At 46.6% G+C, this 19,926-nt stretch overlaps 2 protein-coding genes across 2 annotated transcripts in view; both read right to left on the bottom strand.

Moving 5' to 3' along the window:
- Positions 1-1,714: 1,714 nt before the first annotated feature.
- Positions 1,715-18,769, bottom strand: LOC144102399 (glutathione hydrolase-like YwrD proenzyme). The gene is made up of 4 exons (XM_077635680.1): positions 18,707-18,769; positions 12,266-12,436; positions 5,375-5,469; positions 1,715-2,880 (listed from the first exon to the last, which is right to left on the bottom strand). The coding sequence occupies exons 1-4, from the start codon at positions 18,767-18,769 to the stop codon at positions 2,637-2,639; spliced, it is 573 nt and encodes a 190-aa protein (XP_077491806.1). The 3' UTR covers positions 1,715-2,636.
- LOC144102398 (glutathione hydrolase-like YwrD proenzyme) overlaps positions 12,305-19,926 on the bottom strand; it is a 39,650-nt gene continuing 32,028 nt past the window's right edge. The window contains exons 5-6 of the mRNA XM_077635679.1: positions 18,707-18,869; positions 12,305-12,436 (exon numbers count right to left, since the gene is read on the bottom strand). Coding sequence (XP_077491805.1) covers positions 18,795-18,869 — 75 coding nt within the window. The 3' untranslated portion in view covers positions 12,305-12,436; positions 18,707-18,794. The remainder of the gene's footprint in view (positions 12,437-18,706; positions 18,870-19,926) is intronic.

Below are 19,926 nucleotides of genomic sequence, written 5' to 3'. Positions count from 1 at the left end.
CAGCCTCGTCATTATCCACGGTGATGCAGTCCTTCACATACTTCATGAGCTGATCATAGGGTAAAGAGTAAAATAAATCTTCGACGTCTATGCTGAAGGCAAAATTCCTCTCTCCCTCTACCTGTGACAGAAACTTCACAACACCTGCAGAGTTTTCCACCAAAAATTGGTCGGCCAACGTGAGAGAACCAAGATGACGCTGAAGATACCCAGAAACAGCATGCTGCCAAGTGTTCCGCTCCGAAACAATTGCCCTGAAGGGCACGTCCGGCTTATGTGTCTTGGCTGTGAAAAACAGGTCTAGAACGGTACCTTTGCTATTACTGACCATAGCACCCAGTCGATCGAGGTTCATTCCTTCCAGGAGGACCTTGGCCTGTTTCTTGATGGCAGCAGGCCTCAGAGCCACTTCTTTGAAGTTCTTTTCAATTGCCTCCCCTGCCTTCCTCCTGAAAACTTCTTCCGGCGCTAGGATAAAGAACCCCTCCTTTTCAGAAAGGACGGGCCTTAAGCCCTCAGCCGCCAAATAGGTTACCAGCTCTTTCATTATTCCTGCAGTTCTCGGTTTTCTATTTTAGTCCATTACGATTGCGGAGCACTCGTTGACGCACCTAGATTTATCAGCGTCGGGAACAACCCGAGAGACCGCGCGCGAGAGCGCCAGCAGCTCGAGTGGCGTCATGGCAGGTTCGAAGCAGAATTTAGGACCCAGTTCCAGAGTTCGTCGGTGACGGTCGTCAATCAACCTGTCCCCTAGGACGGTAATCTTCCCCGTAGAAACAGAAGCTTTCTTCCTTGTTGGTAGCCTAGGACGAATAGTGTTCCACAAGAACTCCGTTAGGCTGTCTGCTGTTTTGGACCAATCCTCGTACATCCGGAGCTGCTGCCGCTCATTCACACCAATCCCGCAGTGGACGCGAAGGCAGAGCCTGCAGAAGCGTACTTGTCTCCACCACTCCGACTGTAGAAGACGACAGGAACGTCTTGAGTGGCCATGGGACGGCTGCAGCCACCCGCACACAGCTTGGATGTCAGAGGGGCAGAGCTGTTGCTTTATATGCCAAGATGCTGTCCTTGCTCTACACACGCACACTGCTATGAGAGCCGTCAAAACTAATGGGTTGTGAAGGTTAAAAGATACACAAGAAAAAGAGCCCATTGAACTAGAAATGTAGTTAATAAGAACAGAAAGTTGGGCTAGTTGGTGTGGATTCATAAAGCTTCCTTTCAGTGAATGAAAGTTCAGTTGATAGTCTGCGCTTGTGTTGTGTCTCCTCATTCGCTTTTGTCCTCGTTTTTTTGCGCTGTCAAGTATCATTCCACTTGTGTTGTTTACCCAGGAGCAAGGTCAGCGTTTTACTTGATGCTGCCGACAAGTAGGAGTAAGAAGGACGGGCCATAGGAACATCTTGAGACTGGAAACAAAATCATGAGACATAACACTGCTGGACACGACGCCACAAACAGATAGTAGCCATCTCACTACGGACAAGTCGAGTCATCGAAGTAAATACACAGTCTGGACCAGTAAATGATGCATGCCCAACTCGAAGTCGAGCGCAAATCCACCGGCTGCTTGGTGACTATTACATCTCTATATCCCGGGTGAGCTGATACGTGGATTCTCGTTGTATCACTATGTTGTCAGATGTAATCGTCGGTAGCATACGCACTTGCCGAAACCGTCGGTAAACCAAAAAAAAGGGGGGGGTGCGACAGTGGTGCATTACAGTGAAGCTCACGGAAAGTAGTCCGTCAGCAGGTGACGCCACAGAGGTAAGTACCCACCCTCCAGAAACATGACGGGTAAGTAGTGCATGCCTGACGCGGCACTCGGTGCGTATAATATCATAACAAAAAAGCATAAATCATTTGCACATTTTTTAGCAGGAAATGAAAGAAGGAATGCTCAATTCAAGTTTGCAAGGTGTTTAAAACTAGTTATCGCATTGGTGATGCAGTAAATCATGACAAAGCCTTGTGTTCGGTTATGTGATATAACACTCTATATATAGAAAACACAGTAGAAGACAAGGGTCGAAAGAACTGGACAGGAAAGCGCTTACTGGCCTGCGCAGTTCTGTCGGCCCTTGCCCTCTCTTGCGCTGTCAAAATCCGCAATATATTTGCTGTAATGCATATTGTTACTTCTAAAACGAATGACACCTTAAACGGCCGCAAACATTATTGACACAGAAATGCAGCGGCTACGAAAATACAGGACCTGTCATTTATTAAGTTTTGCGAGTTATCCATGTATACGCAACGTGCCTCACCAAAAAAAAGAGAAAAAAATATGCAATCGAAATTTGCTCCAAGGCAGGGGCTCTACAAGCAACGTTTATATTCTGAAGGTAAAAGCCACTGACACAAGCAGCCGCTCGTATAAAGTACACCTCTCCATTAGAACAGCTTTCTCTGTACCTCACACAAATGTCAATTAATAGCTGGCACAGGGGATTGGTCTCGACGCTTCGTGAAGGTTGAGCATATAATGCAAAAAGAAAGGAGTACAAAAGCAGTAAGCAGTCCTCTAGCGCACTCCTTTCTAAAACCGGAAGTGCGCTCAAGGACAGGTTACTTCTTTACTCCAGTGCAGGCGTAATAGTTATTAGAGCGCAGGAAACAAATAGTCTTCAATACCCGAGGGCGGTAGCGCCGATGCGGGGCTCAGCCCCGCACCAAATGGCGTCGGCGCTGGGGCTTCGGCTCGCGGTGGCCTGCCCCCGCATCCACCAGCGCGCAGCCCTTGCCAGCACGTTGGCGTTGCCCGCTTCATGACTGAGTTCGTTGGCGTACCTGTCCCGCGTGGTATAGCCCCTCAGAGAGAGCGACTGCAGAACCTCCTCCGGAAAGTCAGACTCCACGGTGAGGGGACCGCTACGGTGAACAGACGAAAGACCACGTGAGTGGGTTGCCACACTGCTTAAAGTGTGGTCAGTATGCTAGCAGATGGTACAGCACAGGAGGAACTATTGGCAGGAGGGAGGCCTCATCCTATACTGAACGCTTCTAGAGAGAAATGTTCTTTGCATACGCCCAAGATGAAGACGCGAGGGAATAACAGGTCAGCAATAACACTTGTTCCCTAGTCACCTTCATGTGACCTACCTGAGCTACCTAGGCCTCGTGACATTGTGGCGCCATCACAACCAACTGACCGGATTGTAATAGAGAATAAACATTTATTGCATAACAGAAGACCAGAGTGGTTGTGCCTGGAGTCTCCAGTCCAGGATTCCAGTAGCTTCTGCCGACGCTTTGTCGATGGCGACTAGCGCCCCCTGGTCTTCAGTGCCCAGCGCCCCGTTGGGTGCTTTTAAGTGGTTGGTTTTAGCTGTTCATGTCCATATAATTTATGTCAAAGTAGGATAGTCGCCATACTGGGAACACGCATCTGTTTATAATTATCGGTGAATGCGGTGTAGGTAGTGGAGATTGGGGGAAGAAAGTCTTTGGATGCGTCCTATTTGGTAGGAGTCCGTCGATAAAAATTGCTTATGTGTCGGGAGGTATAAACGCCAATTTAAGAGGAGGGTGTCAGGCGGGTGGAAAAATAGGCCAAGAGCGGGTAGACGGTACAGTCGGAGTGCCCTGCTCGGTAAATGGATTCTCGAGATAGGGCGTCAGCTCTAATGTTGCCATCGATACCTGCATGTCCTGGGACCCAGATATGACGTGATCATGTTGGAGATGTCCGTCCAGAACGCTTAAAGCCGTGCTCAGGACACGTCCACTCATGTACCGCTTCACGCGGCTTTGGGGTCTTTAAATATGTGGGAGCCAGGGCGTTGGGTGTCGCTCATATGATTGCCATGCCTTTAGCCATGGCTTCTGCAGCCGCCGGAATCGATGCTGGTGGATCCGGATATAGAAGCTGTCATGAATTTAGCGATGGCTTCTGCTGCCGCCGGATTCGATACTGGTGGATCTAGATATAATGACGCTCTACTTGAGTGATTGACAGCAGCGCAGGCATATCTATGAGACGCGAATACGTAGCTACATCCACCTACATGGCAACGGTGTCTTGGCCATATCGCCTACGGAGGCTGTGAGGACGGGCCTGACGACGGAAGGCCTGGGACTTGTGGTTCATTTAACGGGGTACACGGTCCATGCAAAGGTGGGACAGGATAGAGGGGAGGGGGAGAGATTACAGGTCAGGGCGGTGGCTTGCAGGCTCACAATTCATGAAATGATGGACCTACGCGCTGATATGGTGAGGAGGCGAGTGGTTGGGAATTTCAAACATAATTCTGGATTCCTGAAAACGTGTCCTGAACCCCGAGAGCTCTGGCCAACATGGGGAGGGCTAGATCTGTCTTAAGGAGTGTGGATAAGGATATCGATCCTACGCTTGGCGGTGCGGTTAAAATTGTGGTAGGAGAGGCTATATTCTATTCGACTCATGTTCAGGGCAGAGTGTCATAAAGTGTGGAAAGCTTGTGGCCGAGAGAGGCCTTGCCTATATTTAGTAGCAGTGGTGATAGGTCGGCACCTTATGGAGTGTTCTTGTCAATTGTTGGAAAGCGAGGCGATATGGTAGATCTGATGTCTATTATGGCTATTTGCGCGATTAGGAATATCGAGATATATAGGAACACGCGAGAGCCGAAACATATCTGATTGCGACATTCTAGAATTGCAGATCATGAAATGTTGTCAAGGACACCCATAATATCTTCTCCGCCGGGGCTGTCCCAGTGAGGATACCATGTTGAAGAAGAAGAAGGGCGTCTTCCGATGAGACACGTGGCCGAAAACAGAGCATAAAAGGGGGAGATTCTGATGTTCAATGTAGTTTTGCAGGTGGGTTTACAAATATACATTGAATATATATATATATATATATATATATATATATATATATATATATATATATATATACAGCATGGCCGCGCTTCGCTGGCGGCGGAACGCAAAGTCGCTCGTGTGCTGTGTGGTGTCAGTGCTAGTTAAAAGTCCCCAGGTGGTCGAAATTATTTTGGAGCCCGGCATCCCTTTCTACTCACTCCCACCTTCCTCCCTTCTCTTACAGTGCGGTTCGGGTGTCCGCAGAGATGTGCGCCAATTACTGCGCCATTTCCTTTCCTCAAAAAACCAAACAGCCAAATCCAGGCCGACGAAACCACCGCACCTCTTGTATAGTGCCTAGAGTAGAATTAATATACAAGAATAGAATGCCTGTCAGTATAATCTAGGCGCTATACTTCTAGCAAGCTAACTTTCATTACATGCCGCTTGGAACTAGTCGGGGATTTGCCGTGTCTCGAGGAAGCTGTATAAAGTACAATCCAGACAATTCATTTAAATGATGTAGATGAACTCTTCTAACCATCTTATCAAGATTCGTGCATGAATACTTGCTCACTCCGGGTGCGTGTGGAAGGCTGATCCCACCAGGAAACGTGGTCTACCCAACGCCTGCTGAGGGTCCAGACCGAGCTCCATCATGTTGAGCAGCACCTGCAAGAAGGAATCCGCACGCCTCGCGTCTCGGGTACACGATGACAGGAAGATTTCGGGCCACCTTCTGCTCCATAATATTAAAACAGCGCTGAGCAACAGGGACCAAGAATGAAGGGAACACAAACAACTGCGCTGATCTTACGACTAAAATTTATTTGAAGTAAGCAGGTCAATTTATACGTACACCGGAACTACGCACATGCGCATGGTCAAACACTTAAATGAGCAGCAGTCTCCTAGCCTAAGTGAGCAAGTACAGGGAAGCTGGACACCCGGACTTGGTTACTGTATCAAGTGCTGATAAAGTATTACAAGCTTTGAAGTCCTCTGAGCGCACCTCAGACGTGCGCTCAGAGGCGCAGCAGCTGTAGAAATGGACCAGACCGGATTGTTTACTACTTATTTTAAGAGCATAACCAGGAGTTCAGAACCGCGCCCAGCAGTGCCGTTACGTTTACTGCTATAGACATAACTTCACCAGCGAAAGTATGACAACAGCAGGAACAGAAGAAGATGATTATAACGATATTTGATTTTTTATGGCGCAAGTGCATCTATGGCCAAAGAGTGCTATGGCACAAAGTATTTTCGACTACTCAAGGTGGGGTCAAAGACCCGTTTTCGATGGATTTCACCCCAGATAAGCCGAGCATCAGTTCAGGGGAAAGCTGGTACCCATTGTATCACCGGTGAGTAGCAATCGGCACTGGGGATCTGACCCCGCACCTCCCGCATGTGAGGCGGATGCTTAACCACTTGGCCACCGCTGAGGTTTAAGGAGAAGAATAACACAATAAACGCTGTACTAAAAGCTGATATTTAATGGAAAGACGGCCAACCCAGGCCATCAAAACACGCAAGCATATCAGACCCGCTGAAAAACAACACATATGTGGCGATTCACGGAAAAAAGGATAAATGCTCAAGTTCCGGCAAACAACAAAAGAGAACTATTTTGGCTATCAACCTTGCACGCGCAGACTTCTGCTTAGGAAATTAAATTCCTTGTTCGTGAGTACCAAAGACGGTTCAGTGACTTACGTATCCATGCCTTGCGGCCGAATATGGTAGGCCTCCAGAATTTCCCTCTCTTCCCTGTTTTTTTTCCTCTTCCAATGACTGAAATGCTGTTAAAAGCAGGAACACACTTTTCACAACTCCTGCAGTGATGTGGAAGATTGTTTTGATCAGACATATTTTTAAGGGAATTGTCTCTGATAAGCATATGTGTTTTGATGACCAAGGTTGGCCGTCGGTCGATTAAACCTCAGTTAGCCCTGCGTTGTCCTGTGTTCTTCTCCTGTTCTCGTACTTTCGCTGGTGAAGTATGTGTGATACACACCAACTAGCCCACATGGTTACATTTTTGTAGTGCTATATTGTATCAATGGGAGGCGGAAGATAGCTTCCATATAACTAAGTGCACAGATACCGACATGTGTTTTCTCACGTGATTTATGTTTTTTGCTCATCTTCTGGGCTATCTGAAGGCAAGGAAGGCCCGGGGTCGAATCGAGAATTTATTCACACGCAGTTCAAAGCTTTAACAGCGGGAGTCTAGGGGAACAACCGAGATTCGAAGGCGTTTGAACGAATGAAATCGTGACCAGTCCGCCGTGGTGGCTCAGTGGTTATATGGTACTCGGCTGCTGACACGAAAGGCGCGGTTTTGATCTCGGCCGCGGCGGTCGAACTTCGATGGAGGCAAAATTCTAGAAGCCCTTGTACTGTGGGATGTCAGTTCACGTTAAAGAACCCCAGTCGGTCGAAATTTCCGGAGTTCTCCACTACTGCGTCCCTCATAGCCTGAGTCGCTTCGGGACGGCAAACCCCCAGAAACCAAACCAAAACTTGACCTGTCAGTAATGAGCTGCTGCGACCACTTTTGGCCAGCGGAAACAAATAGAGGAGGGACTCAGCTTTCTACACGTCGACCTTTTCTTTGTCACAACAGCGGAAAGTTGCCAAAATTCACTTTTTCAGGACCCACCCGTGAAATGGAAAGCAACAGGGTCAAGAACAAACCTTTTAGTGGTTCCGTATTCGCATTTGGGTGGCCGAGTTGGCTAGAAATTCTATTTTCGACACGCCAATACATGTGATCGAAAGGCAGGTGTTGCACCTATTTTTTTCCTCGTGATATCAATGCGATATTTTTTATTGTTACAGCACGCTAGACTTGCTGGCAGCCAAGGAAACTAGAAGTGCTTGTCCCAAATTCCTGGTAATGAACCACAATCGCTCCTCGGCGCGATCGAGGGCCGAGGCTCTTTTGTTACAATGTGATGAGACCCCACTTCCTGTGTCCTGAGCAACGTTGAAACCTCTCATCAGCGCCCTCCTCTAAACACTGGCGCAGAGCCGTAAAGGGACTCAGTGCATTGCCAAGCCTACGTTTGTCATCTCAAGACCCCATTCCATACCAGCCACAACGAAGATGCCACCTGTCGTGATTTCATATCTGCGGGAATATCAGTGTGCCTCCGCCGCCGCCTCTTTCATGGCACTCTAGTGCAGCGAAAACGGAACCATCATTCACAACCAGTACGAAACTGCTGCGCCGTCACTTTGTGACCTCGCTCAGTGTTTTTGTCATTCTTACGGTGCTGGAACACATTATGGGCACATTCGCCTCCCGGTTTTTCTCAAATCTGAATCTGCTCACGAGGGCACAGGGGAGGACGAAAGGGCCCTCGCTTGTGAAACTCTTTCGGGGGCAGTTCTGTTCAGTAGCAGTTTCTTGCAGGCTAGTTTGTTCGTTTCAAGCAATGTTGAGTGAGCAAGAAGTGGGAGTTCGGAGTGTTGCATTCGTTTCTTTGACTCTTGCAGATTAAAATTATTGTAGCGAAAGCTACATTGGCCTTGAACTCACAGTTTCGCCATGCTCGCATTCCCACCGTGGTCGCACCGTACCACGTGACCAACCACGTGACTGGTTTCGTGACCAACCGCGTGACGAACCACGTGACAACAACTAACCAGGAAACCCGACTAGCCTGTACTTGCAATCAAGATTAGCCAAGGCTAATCAAGCTATGCCTTAGCTTTCGCTTCGTATATCCTGGCGTAGCCGAGCTATGCCACTGCCCATTTTTTTTTTTGTTCGACTTAGGATTTTAATACCCCCAAACTTGGCCACAATGGAAATGTAACTTTAGGTCAAAAAAAACAGGATTTCTCTGCCGCTTGTCCATTCATGAGAAAAATTGAAACCTTGCCCCTTAGAGGATAAGTGGTTGTTAGTAACATCAAAAGGCTAGCAGATCGCAGCATATCTCCTTAAATGCGACATCATTATGTCTAGTTGTTTGCCTATTTTGCAGAAGCCTCGCGTACACACAGTGCCACCCAGCTTCCATTGTCAAGCCCGGTAACTAGAGTCTGCAAACTAATCTCAGCATTCAGTTCAAAGAGCATGTGAAAAATTTATTCAGAAGCTGAAAATTACAGAAAGTGCAATGCTCAGTCGGAGCACCATCATTTGTCGCGCCGTATTTTGATTCTATTTTCCACATCGTTAAGGAGCTTGCAGGTAGATATAGCATCCTTGTCGTTTTCTCAGCGCCCATCAAACAGTAAATAGTGTGCTCTCTACTCTCGAAAAGAAAGAGGAATCAAGTATGTCTAAGGAGAATAATGCTACAAAGTTCGCCAAATGTGTCTCGGAAGTTGTATCTAAAATACCGATACTATGCGGACAGGTGTAGGTAAGCTAAATTGGCATTTTCATCAGCTAGCAGGCCTTGGAACACCAATGATTCCTTCGCAACGTTACTATCGTTAATCTGCCCCTGCTCTGTTAAATGTGTGATGGCCGTGACTTATTCCGAGGTACAGAAATACTCCGTTTTTCTCGAAAGTAAAGACAAAGACTGTGAGCGAAGTTATCGAAGTCTAATAAGGCTTCAAAACGGGTGACAACTACATCAACTCGCCCTCATTATCACTTACTTTCAAGAAAAGAGCTTGAATTTTGATGTGGTCATGTTCACACTTCCAACCGTTTAAGGCACACGTGTTCATGTGTCTCTTCGCTGATACCTCATCCATATTAACTCTCCGATGCTGTTTGCTTGTTTCGTTGACGCATTTGAAATTCCCCTGATTTTTACAAAATAAAACTAGTTGGAAGTGCGCGCTATTGTCAGCCTTCATATATGTCATTTGTGCCGGTTTCAGGGCGCTCTTTTACCTCCAGCATTAAAAAAAGTTCTCCTCAGTCACATCAGGGTGCCTGATGCGCAACCACGTCTTCTTCTGTCATGCTCGCGCCTTTTGTGCGCTTGAAACACTGTAACCAAATCGCTCAAGTGATGGGCTACACAGCTGGTTCAAGTAAGGGGGTTTCTGGTTAATGCGACCAGCCTCTGCAACCTTGGATGGGGCCATACATCTCACGGTCCTCAATGTCTGGGGATCACGACGGACACGGAATGCATTCTACGCGTTTGTTACGTTACCTTTACATCGTCTTTTTCCCACACGTTCCTCTTTTGTACTAGAATGTTTGGCTTCCTTCGGGCTCGACAGACAACCGGAAATGAAAAGATGGCTGCGCATGTGGTTCACCTCTTCGAACATTGCACACGCGTAAAGGGCGGAGACACCGTAAGAAGGCAGGAAAATGCTGGATGCCCATTGCAGGACGGAAGGATAGAAGAAGCAGACAGGACTGTCAATGAACGTCAACTAAAGGACCGAGACATTTTAAGGAACCAACACAATCGGTGAACCTCAACTGATGGGAGGATACAAAGAAGAAACAGGAAAATCGCTGGACTTGAACCAAATGACGGTGGCATAAAAGAAGAAACGCGAAATCCCTGCATCTGAACAAAAAGATGGAGTTATAGAAGAATCTGATGACAATCGCTGGATGTCAACTTAAAGGGGTCATGACATTGTCTGCCGAAACATCGCTATATTGTATTGCAGCTACTAGCCACGACGTCTTAGAAAGTGGTAGAGATCTACGCACATTTCACCTATAAATTGTAATTTGAAGTTAACGGCTGTTAGCTCTCTTCACTGGCAGCAACAGCCATATTGAAGCAGCCTGAGTGACTTCGTGCGAAAACGCCGCGCACACTGTCGATGTGGAGAAGAGCGCCCGAGTACTTTAGTCCGTCCCTAGCACATTCTCGTGACGTTCCCGAGACCGGGTAGAAGCTGTACAAAAAAGGGAAGGACACAGGTTTTTGTTGCATTTACCCCTCCAGCTTCCCCCCTTCGCCTCACCGCACTCCAAGCCTGAACAAAAAACAAGTGACTCCCGGCAGTTCAGTTGTTCTGTCGTGGGGAAGCACATGACTGTCAGTCTATGTCGTCAGGAACTACGAGCGCACCACTGTTGCCAGACTTCCACACAGTTCAGGACAACTTTTAAAAATTCAATTACAAATACTTGCTGCACCAAATGAGCTCATATTTTCTCATGTTGTTCCTAGATGGACAGCGAATGACATGCAATAAACAGCTTGAGTCTGAAAAAATGGTGTCAAGACAACTTTAAGGGTGCAGCCATAAAATACGACACTGGACATGCGATTTATGGCAACTGAAGGACGAAACGGGAGAATCCCTGCGCGTTAAATATTGCATGGAGGCACGCTAGAAGAAAAACGGAAAATAGTACAACGTCAAATAACATACGAAGACATAAGATGCAGCTTGGACAATCACTTAACGTCTACCCAAAGACGCAGAGTTAGGGGATGCAGAGAGGCAATTTATCTGGGGTTTTAATAAAGGACTGAGGCGTATAATAGAGAGGCCAACCGCTGGATGTGTGCAAAAGGACAGAGACATGTAAGGAGCCAGCACTACCGCTGTACATAAACTGTAGGGAGGAGAAAAATAAAGGAAAACCACTGGACGTCAACCAAATGACGCTGGGATATAGATGGAAACGTGACCATTCCTGGACATGAAGTAAAGGGCGGAGAAATTAAAGAAGCTGGCAGGACAACCACAGGATAGCAACTAATGAGCAGAGCCATAAAAGAATACACAGGAGAATCGCTGGGCATCAACTCAAGTACCGAGGCATATAAGCGCTGAAGACGCAAGGTACAATCGCTGAACGTCTGCTAAAGGCTAGAGAGATAGAAAATGCAGGCAGGAAAAATTGTCTGGATGTGTAACAAAGTACGGAGGCATGGAAGCAAATAAGATCATCACTGGACGTGATATAAAAGGCAGACATTAAAGAAGCAGACAGCACAATCGCAGTCGCTTTTTAAAGGACGAACACATAGGAGGAGCCAGCACAACTGCTGAACGTCAATTACAGCACGTAAGCGTGCATAGAAGAAGCAAATAGGAAAGTCGCACGATGCCAAGTAAAGAACGGAGCAATAATATGCAGCCAAGAGGATCATTTGACGACTACTAAAGCACAGAAGGAGAGAAGAAGCAGACAGTAATGGGTCTTGATATGATCTGTAGTTGTTCCAGCTATTGTTGTTTGCTGTCTCCGTCCTTTACTCCGGTAAAATGTTCCCCAGCGAAAAACCCGCTCCTTTCAACGGGTACATAGTGCTGGCATCCAATAAATTCTTTTTCTTGTCCTTCTGTTTCTCGTCACGTGGTTAGGTGGGCTTCGCCATGTTGTCCCTGCAAAAGGCACTGTCATGGGTCATGGGAAGGCGATGGAGTTATTGGTCTTATGTTTTTATGGGGATGAAAAGAAGGAGAATAGTCTGTGAGTTCTGTCATAACGCACGACTCGCAACCATGCTCTTGTCCTGTTCTAGTGATCAATGACCACCTTCTAGTGACATCTATCGGTTACCTGGGCGAGTATGGCGGGCTGCGGGAGTCCTGCCATGGTGCCGAGCGTGCAGAGCCAGTCGTGCGAGTGGGCGTCAGTCACCATGACAGGCATCACTGTGTGGTATGGTTTCTTGCGAGGACCGACGCAGTTCGGATGCCCCGCTTCTAAGTTGAAACCGGTTCCCCTCGCCTGAAGGAAAATGGTTTGAATGAAGGGTTGTAGGTAAAACATAAACAGGCTGAAACATCTTATGGCTACCGAATATTGATTCGAATTTTTTTTCCGACAGTCAGTATTCTAACGAAAAACGCTTATGTAAATTGCCTACGGGGAAAACTTCCGAAGTTTTTCGTGCAACACGGGAAGTGGTTCGCAATTTCGAAGCCAAAAAGCTATAGGTTCGAACAGCACGCCTATATTCTGCAAAGCCAGATCTATGACTTTCGCTGCTAATAATGCAGTCAACGAAGAACTTCGAAAGCTGGAAAGTCAAGTCATTTCAAGGAATATAACAAGCAAGTGGGCTACGCCCATCGTACCAGTTGCGAAGTGCGGTGGTGGAATCAGGATTTGCGGAGACTACAAAGTAACAATTAATCAAGTGCTCAAGAGCGATTGTCACCTTCAACCCCGTCCTGAGGATTTATAGGCCATGCCAGCCGGTGGTATGGTATTTTGCGTGCTGGACTTACCCTTCTCGCACCAACAAGTTCCTCTCGCTGTAGAATATAAGCCACTGCTCACGATAAATACACATCAAGGCTTGTACGAATTCCAAAGGCTCCCATTTGAAAGTGCCAGCGTATCAGCCTTATCTCAGTCCATGATGTGCGAAGTTCTGGAAGGAATTCGTAACGTCGGGTGCTACACAGACGACGTCATCACCACAGGCAGCAGCACGGAAGACTACTGCAGCACTGGCGCTGAAGTTCTGAGGCGATTTGGCGATCACAGCAAAACGCTAAAAGCGGAAAAAGTGCAAATCTTCTCGTGATTAAGTTGTCTACCAAGGGCACGAGGTTTCAATACAGGGAATTTATTCCACCGCTGAACAGATAAAGGCAGTACGGGATGCCCCAGTGCCTAATAAGATCACAGAACTGAGGGCCTACTTGGGTCTTGTAAACTTCTATGGCAAGTGTTTGCGGAATTTAGCAACTGTAGTCGCACTTCTTTACGAGCTCCTTAAAAAAAGACAGCAAGTGGAAATGGGCACAACAGTTCATGGACGCATTCAAAGCAACTAAAGAAATTATAATGAACACAGAAGAATTAGCCTTCTATGCTGTCACAAAGCCAAATCGGGCTTAATTGCCATTCTTCCATTTACGGCTTGGGAGCTGTCATTTTCCAGGAAATGCCAGCTGGAACTGAGCAGCCCATCGCTTTCGCGTCACGCACTTTAACAAGTAGCTAGCGAGACTAACCTCAAGGCCAAAGAAGAAGCGCTCGCGCTCAAACCCGGTTTGCGACGGTTTGATCGTTACTTATATGGGCGCAAATTCAAGCTATACACCGACCATCAACCGCTTATTGGTCTTCTTGGACGTGAAAAGCTACTTCCATCGTTAGCAGTTGCGCGGATGCAGAGATGGGCGCTGTCGCCCACAGGGTATGAGTACGATCTCAAGTTTCAGAACGGTAAGGAAATGCAAGTTGCTGATTCACTGTGACGACTCCCGCTGTCGACAGCTTCGAGCAAAAATTAGCCAGAGTGTCTGGTTGTTTTTGGCGCAACCTCGCTAACAGCTAAAAGGTTACTCGGAAAACGAAACGAGACTCCCTGCTTACACACGTTTCAAGCTACGTTCTTTTAGGACGGCCAGAGCATTGCCCTGAAGAACTGCAACCGTTTCTTCTACGCAGCTCTAGATGAACGGTTTGCCGAACAAGGATGCTTGACCTGAAGCAATAGGGTGACCATGTCGGAAACCTTGCAAGCACATGTACTATCATTGCTGCACAAAGCACTCCCAGGGATGACTCGACAAAGATGTTGAAAAAGCTTTTCGAATTGTCAATTTTGTCAAAGTACCCGTCCAGCACAGTCGGCATGCCTCTTCAACCCTGGAAGAATCCAATAAAACTTGGGGAAACGATTTACCCGACTAAGCTGCAAAACATGTTGTAAACCTACTAGTTTTGACAGACGCGCACTCCAACTGCATAGGAGCGTACTCTGCGAGGTCTATGACAACCACCAAAACTGGAAAACTTGGGCACACTGCTCGCAGCCTATGGCTTCCCTAAGAAATTGTTACCTACAATGGCCCACAATTACCTTCTGGTGACTTTGGTGGGCTCATGAGGCGCAGGGCTTTCAAACACACAAAGATACCTCCGTATAATGCTGCTTCGGCTGAATCTGCAGAGACTTGTAAGGACGACCAAGAAAATTCTCGTAAAACAAGCTCTGAGCGATGAAAATGCAGGAGTGATGAGTACAAGTGCGCCTTAACAAATTTATTTTCTGCAGTAGAAACACCCCGCACTCGATGAGCTCGCGGACACCTGCTGAAACTATGCTCAAACGTCTGCCCCAAATTACACTGACCCTTCTGAAACAAAGTTTTGGAGGGACAATGGCGGAACGTCTGAGACGAGGCACGGAACAACTTAATGACAAAAGAGGCGCCGCAGATTCTTTCTTTGTAGGTGACAGTCTGCGTGAAGACCACACTAGGTGATCCTTTGTCATGGCAAGAGGGTACTGTCGAACAAGTTGTCAACACAGTCATATACGTGATTAGGATTCAAGGTCGACTGCAGTTCACTCATGTCGATCACCTGCGCCCAAGACAAACTACTGTGTGGACAGAAGTCATCCGTACTGCGACATCGCTAACCTGTCACAGTAATGAAGGGATCGGACTGAAATGATCAGAAGTTCGAAAAGGTCTCTTTCAAGAACGATGTTCTCAAGAAATCTTTTTCAGATTCCCGAAGCGGGGAAGCGAGGTGCAAAGCCAACCTACTCAAAGAACCGATCCAACTCGGGTAACTTCAACAGAGCCACAGGCGTTCGACGACGAGCAGACAACAAAACTCTATCACCAAGAGCGCCACAAGGCTCACCAACAGTTGCAGGCAGAGAGAATCCTAAGCTTAACAGGGCCGGTTACAGACTCACAGCCGATTACGCGCCTAACCCTACAGGCAGCTAGTCATCAGTACCATTACTGCGACGAAGCACCTATGCGCGAAACCCTCCCGAGATAGACACCGCAGAAAACTACAGGCAGAAGCAAAGTAAAAGATAGAGTTACTTTTTTCTGACTGATAAGAAAAGAATGTGATTTCTGATATCTGTTCAAGCGCATGATCAAGACGTAGGGCAGTCTTCATAAGTGCTATATAAGCAGAGGCGTCCGTGAATAATATTCCTGTCACACGGGCACTTTCGATCCTCATTGAGTCAATGCTCATCGAACTCAATGCAGATCGACGGTTGTCACACGGCCACTTTCAAGCGCAATCGAGCTCGATCCTGCTTGACTCGATGCCGATTCCTCAAGAGTGCTTGAGGTTCCAAGCACAATCGAGAACACTCTCGCTCTCATGAACCTATAAAAATAAACACTAGTTAACAAAACCAAACCACAATTGTTGTTGTTGTAATTGATTAAAATGTAATACAGAACAGTTTGCAGGTACTATGCCTGCTTATATGCAAATATTTGAAAATAATCTTCACACCACGCTCCAAGCTTCGCCGTCAGTGTAAACAAAGATGGAGTCCTCCTGCTCGTCGGCGCGGAAACTGTGGAGGGAGCGCGAGACAGCCGCTCTCATCGACTGCTGGCAGGACCGCCTAAATAATTTGCGGTGCCATAAGAGAAACGCCGCAGTCTATGCAGAAATCGCGGAGACGTTGCGGGCCCTTGGGTTGCATCGCACATCAGCAGAGGTGCGCCACAAAAACCTGTCGCAGATACGCAATGTACTGATTTGGCTACGGATTTGGCTGCCGCTGCCCCCTACTGCACAGTGTTGCCGGATATCGCATGTTATGGCTGTCGGCGGAACATTTGGCGCCACCTAACACACATGAGGGAAACTTCTCAATGAGCATTGAAAATGCCCGTGTAGCACCGGCTGTTTCGAGCGTGCTCGAAAATCTCGATGCAGATCGAGCTCAATGAGGATCCAAAGTGCCCGTGTGACAGGGGTATAAGGACCACTTTCGTTTCTTGCCTGGCTGCCTCCGTTCGTGTCTTTCCTCGGCCACGACAGAACAAATAGCATATATTCCGAGTATCAGTCAGGTATTAGAGAAATGCGCAGAACGTAGCTAGCCTCTGGATACAGCCTTCACAAATTACCAGAAAGTATTTGGCACAGTCAAAACCTAAGCACTCATGCAGGTATTAGTGAATCAGGGTGTAGATGTCCCCTATGTAAAATACTGGAAGATATCTATGACATCTGCACCACCACCACAGTCTTGCATAATCGCAGGAATTAAATTTCATTAATTAAGGGTGCCAGGCCGCAAGACATGACTGCTCAAATGCTATTTACCGCTCGTTTACACGAGGTATTCACAGATCTGTATTGGGAATAGCTGGGGATATGAGTGAATGGAGAATACCTTAGTAACCTACGATTTCCTGATGAGCGTCCATTACACTATTGCAAAGCGTGAACAGCGACCTAGTGAGGCAAAGCAGATAAATGGGAGTAAACATTAGCATGCGGAAAACTAAAACATTCTTCAACAGTTTCAGAAGCCATCGGCAATTTACTATAGGTAGTGAAGTGCTGGAAGGGGTAGGTAAATACGTCTACTAGGGCAAGCAGTGACCGCTCATCCAGATCATGAGAGAAAAATAACTAGAAGAAAAAGAATGAGATGGAGCGCATGCGGCAGGTTCTCTCAGATCATGAATGACAGTTTACCAACGTTCCTCAAGAAAATGTGTGTAACAGCTGTATCTTACCGGTTCAACCTGTGGGCAACAAAGCGAAGGCCAAAAAAATGGGCTCATTTTAAATTGAGGACAACACAGCAATCTATGAAAAAAAGATGATCGGTGTAACGTCAAGAGTCCGGAACCGGGTAGAGTCGGTGAAGGAACAAAAGCGGGTTAATGACATCCCAACCCTAATCGAGAAAGAAGTGGGCTTGGGCAGGGCATGTATTGCGAATGCAAGGTAACGACTGCCGTTGAGGATAAAGGGCTGGATTCTAAGCGAATGCAAGCGTAGCATGGGGCGCCCGAAAGTTACGTTGGCGGATGAGATGAGGAATATTGTGGGTTTAAATATTGCAGCTGGCACAGGCGGGGTTAATTGGGCCGACGGTGACGAAGCCTTTGTCCATCAATTGGCGTTGTGAGGCTGATGACGGTGAAATTTAGCCCGTATTTGTTTCCTAACGATTCTGCTATCCCCTTGTCTCGTAACGTTAAGCTTCTAACTTTTTTCACCGCTCGCTGTGATGTCCTCAGTTTACGTTCGAGACTTTTCGTTAACCTCCACATTTTTGCCAGCAGGTTAGTTAGCGTATGATACAAATGTTATATATATTTCCCTTGAGGGATGCTGGGAAGTGCTATTCATGATCGTAGAGTGTCTGCACAATGTAATTCACCCCATCCCTATTTCTCTAGATATTTCACACTAGTGTTACAAACCTACAATCACTACCTGCCCTATGTAGATGTATCCCCCCTGCGCTTCGGTGCCAATCCTCTCAATACATGTCTCGGAATATCGCCTGTAAACATGCGCTGAGTGGTACTTCAGAAATTGTGCCTTCTTGCTCGTTACCCTTCCTTATTAGGTTTTTATTAATTGCTTTATGCTGGACTACGCTGTCCATGCAACCGCTATAGATATCATCCATTACTGTAATTTCCTGATTTCCACTCTTCTGCAGTATTTTTACATTTGGCACTTCTACATCAAAGTTTCATAATACCTACCTCCGAGGTTACGAATTGGTCAAACGTTTCACATAGTCTATGAACTCTATAATTAAGAGTTGTTTATAGTTTGCGCATTTGTCCATCACCTGAATGATAGTAAGTATATGGTATGTTGTCGAGAAACCTTTACGAAAGCAAGCCTGGTATTTTGGTGGACTAAAGTTTAAGGTTGCCGTGATTCTGTTTGCTCTTAGCCTAGCAAATACACTCCAGCCAATGGACAGTAAGCTGATCGGTCCGTAATTTATTAATTGTCTGACGATGCCTTTGTGTGTTTCCTCATTCAGTCAATCATTGACTTCTGCATCGCACATATTATTGCAAGCAAATTTAGTTGATGTTGTTGTTGCTACTGTTCTATTTCACGCATTACACAGTTCTAACTGCACATAGCTTTCTCATGAAGAAAAACAAATTAGGTGAAACGCATTTTTGGAATCTTTCGAGCCCGGACAAGGCATGGGTTCTATATCGTGCCGCTTAGAAGTACCGCGCCTTGCTGACTCATCTCCCTCCTCCTTGATCTCACCTGCACAGCGAATCCATGTTCCTCAACCACGGCACACCCGAAGTAGAGCGAAAGGCTTCCCATTATGGCGCACACGTTACCGCCATCGTCAACTGCAGCCGAAAAAGTGGTGCCCGACAGTCCGTAAGGTAGAGCCATTTCCGGGTAGACCCTTTCCACTCTCCTACAAGTAAAAGGAGGAGATTACAAAAAGCATTTATATAAAAAGCACACACACACACACATATATATGTATATATATATATATATATATATATATATATATATATATATATATATATATATATATATATATATATATATGTATAAATATATACACACACACATATATATATATAGCAAATGCACCGCTACCATAGTCCTGAGTCACTCAGGAGGTGAACTGCAAATCATGGTGAGTTAGACAGGCAGAGCAGAACGGTTGGTCTAAAAATTAACATGCAGAATGCCAAACTAATGTATACAGTGTAGCAAGGAAACAGCAGTTTGCTATTGGAAGCGAGCTGCTGGATGTGGTAAAGGAATGCGTCTACTTAGGGCAGGTAGTTACAGCTGATCTCGATCATGAGAGGAAAAGAACTAGAAGGATAAGAATAGGGTGGAGCCCATATGGCAGATTCTCTCAGATCATGAATGGCAGTTTACCAATATCCCTCAATAGAACAGCTGAAACTTACCGGTAATCACCTATGGGGCAGAAACTTGAAGGCTGACGAAAAGAGGCTTAAGATAACGACAACGCAGCGATCCATTGAAAGAAAAATGATAGGTGTGACGTTAAGAGACCAGAAGCGAGCAGAGTGGGTGAGGCAACAAATGCGGGTTAATGAAATCCTAGTCGAAATCAAGAGGAAGAAATGGGCTTGGACAGGGCATGAACTGCGAAGGCAAGATAACCTCTGCTTCTTAATAGTAACGGAGTGAATTCCAAGAGAATCAAGCATAACGGGGGGGCGGCGGAAGGTTTGGTGGGCGTATGAGATTAAAAAGCGGGCAGGCATAGGGCGGGTGCAGCTGGCGAGGAACAGTGTTAATTGGGTAGTGATGGGAGAGGCCTTTGCATTGCAGTGGGTGTAGTTAGGCTGATGATGATGTATAACGCGATTGTTCGAGCGTTAGCTATGGTATGACAGCAAACAATTTTTCACACGCATTTTCTCTACTTTTTTCTCGCCAAGACAGCGAACCAGAGGTGAATCCGGACTTGCCCAAAACTGCAC

Source organism: Amblyomma americanum, chromosome 8 (genome assembly GCF_052857255.1).
Source record: "Amblyomma americanum isolate KBUSLIRL-KWMA chromosome 8, ASM5285725v1, whole genome shotgun sequence".
NCBI lineage: Eukaryota > Metazoa > Arthropoda > Arachnida > Ixodida > Ixodidae > Amblyomma > Amblyomma americanum.
This window is presented reverse-complemented; position numbering and strand designations above follow the sequence as displayed.

What these genes read in the sequence shown, in the direction of transcription:
- LOC144102399 (XM_077635680.1), bottom strand. Translation starts at nt 18,769, where the DNA reads ATGGGAAGCCTTTCGCTCTACTTCGGGTGTGCCGTGGTTGAGGAACAT. An exon ending in AACATGGATTCGCTGTGCAG is followed by an intron (nt 12,437 to 18,706) that starts GTGAGATCAAGG and finishes ATTTTCCTTCAG; the next exon opens with GCGAGGGGAACCGGTTTCAA. An exon ending in AGCCCGCCATACTCGCCCAG is followed by an intron (nt 5,470 to 12,265) that starts GTAACCGATAGA and finishes TCCTTCTTGCAG; the next exon opens with GTGCTGCTCAACATGATGGA.